This window comes from Sinocyclocheilus rhinocerous, unplaced genomic scaffold (assembly GCF_001515625.1).
Source record: "Sinocyclocheilus rhinocerous isolate Xijiao unplaced genomic scaffold, SAMN03320098_v1.1 C36502625, whole genome shotgun sequence".
Lineage (NCBI taxonomy): Eukaryota > Metazoa > Chordata > Actinopteri > Cypriniformes > Cyprinidae > Sinocyclocheilus > Sinocyclocheilus rhinocerous.
In genome coordinates this window covers 1-1,214 of record NW_015782165.1, presented here as the reverse complement: position 1 = coordinate 1,214, position 1,214 = coordinate 1, and the positions used below count along the sequence as shown (strand labels likewise).

The window sequence follows — 1,214 nt, the reverse complement described above, 5'->3', positions numbered from 1 at the left end:
TTTTTTTTTTGGTTGAATCCAATCATTTCAACATTATCTGAAATTTTGCATGAGGGCAAAAAAGTTTTCACTTCATATTGTGTTCAAATTTGTCACACAAATTTCCTGCTTGGTTTGACAGGGACTTCTTTTTTTGAAGAAATTTCACTACCTACCTTGAAAGAAATGCTATAAATTGATTTGGAGTTCAAGAACATTTTTTTCCATAATCTTTATTTAAACATTCTGTATTTAAAGTTTTCACATGACAGTACTTTTTGGATGAACAGCATGGTCAGTATGACAATATATGAGTGGTTAGTGCTAACTAGCAGCATAATGTCATTAACATTACACATTATCATACAGATGAAAACTCACAATGGAGTTATTCCCTAAAATACAGTCTGTGTAAATTTAGAAACCTGTTATTAACTTTAATATTTAAAATCCCTTAATAAACATTATCAACTTTTACAGAGTCAAAGTTTAAGTTATTTAAATAAACTTTTCAAGTACAAGTTAATGTTCTACAACATTTCCATGTATTTCCTTATTGACTGTTAACATGTTTAGAAAAGTTTGAGGTTTAAATAACATTAACCAACAAAGACGGTTCTTAGCATTGAGGTTGGCATCATTATCCTAACTCTTGGTCTTAGGGGCTGCAGTCCATTATGCTTTCTGGCCAGTATTGGTCCTGCATGTAGTCCTCAAGGTTGTTGTTGTTGGGGTTTGAGGTATGGTCAGTGTTTGAATCCTGGGGCAGGATGTTCTTTTCCCACTGGTCCTCTACCAGCTTGTACAGGTCCATGGCAGCACAAGCGTCCTCTACAGAGCAGTGACCCATTCTTCCAGACTAAAAGAAATATCCAGTATGTAAACATCAAGCAGCAAGTAAAGAGAAAATACACCAAGCTTGATGTTAAAACTTTATCTCATGAAAAAAAGCTGATCTGCTACATAGTCTTACCTGTACGGTCCTATTGAGAAGTTTCCGAGACAGTTTCTTCAAAGAGACATTGCATCTAGTGGAGGCGTTATACAACCCTCTCAGCAATCTACAGGAACAGGTATCCCTAATCATTTGTGGTGGGACGGAGATGTCAAGAACCTGGAAATCATTAAATAAGGCATGGCCCACAATAATTTTCCCTGTGAGGATGTCGACAATCTAAAAAACAAAAAGGAGAGCGTTATTTCAGCAATATTCTATGAAATACAGTAGCCATTTA

The 1,214-nt window shown here is 35.4% G+C and overlaps 1 protein-coding gene across 1 annotated transcript; it reads right to left on the bottom strand.

Annotated features, from left to right (window-relative positions):
• Nucleotides 1-112: 112 nt before the first annotated feature.
• Nucleotides 113-1,153, bottom strand: LOC107736113 (apoptosis-enhancing nuclease-like; the record flags this gene model as incomplete). The annotated part of the gene is made up of 2 exons (XM_016547609.1): nt 113-838; nt 953-1,153. Coding segments are annotated over 2 exons (402 nt in total), but the record flags the coding sequence as incomplete, so codon positions are not given.
• Nucleotides 1,154-1,214: the final 61 nt, after the last annotated feature.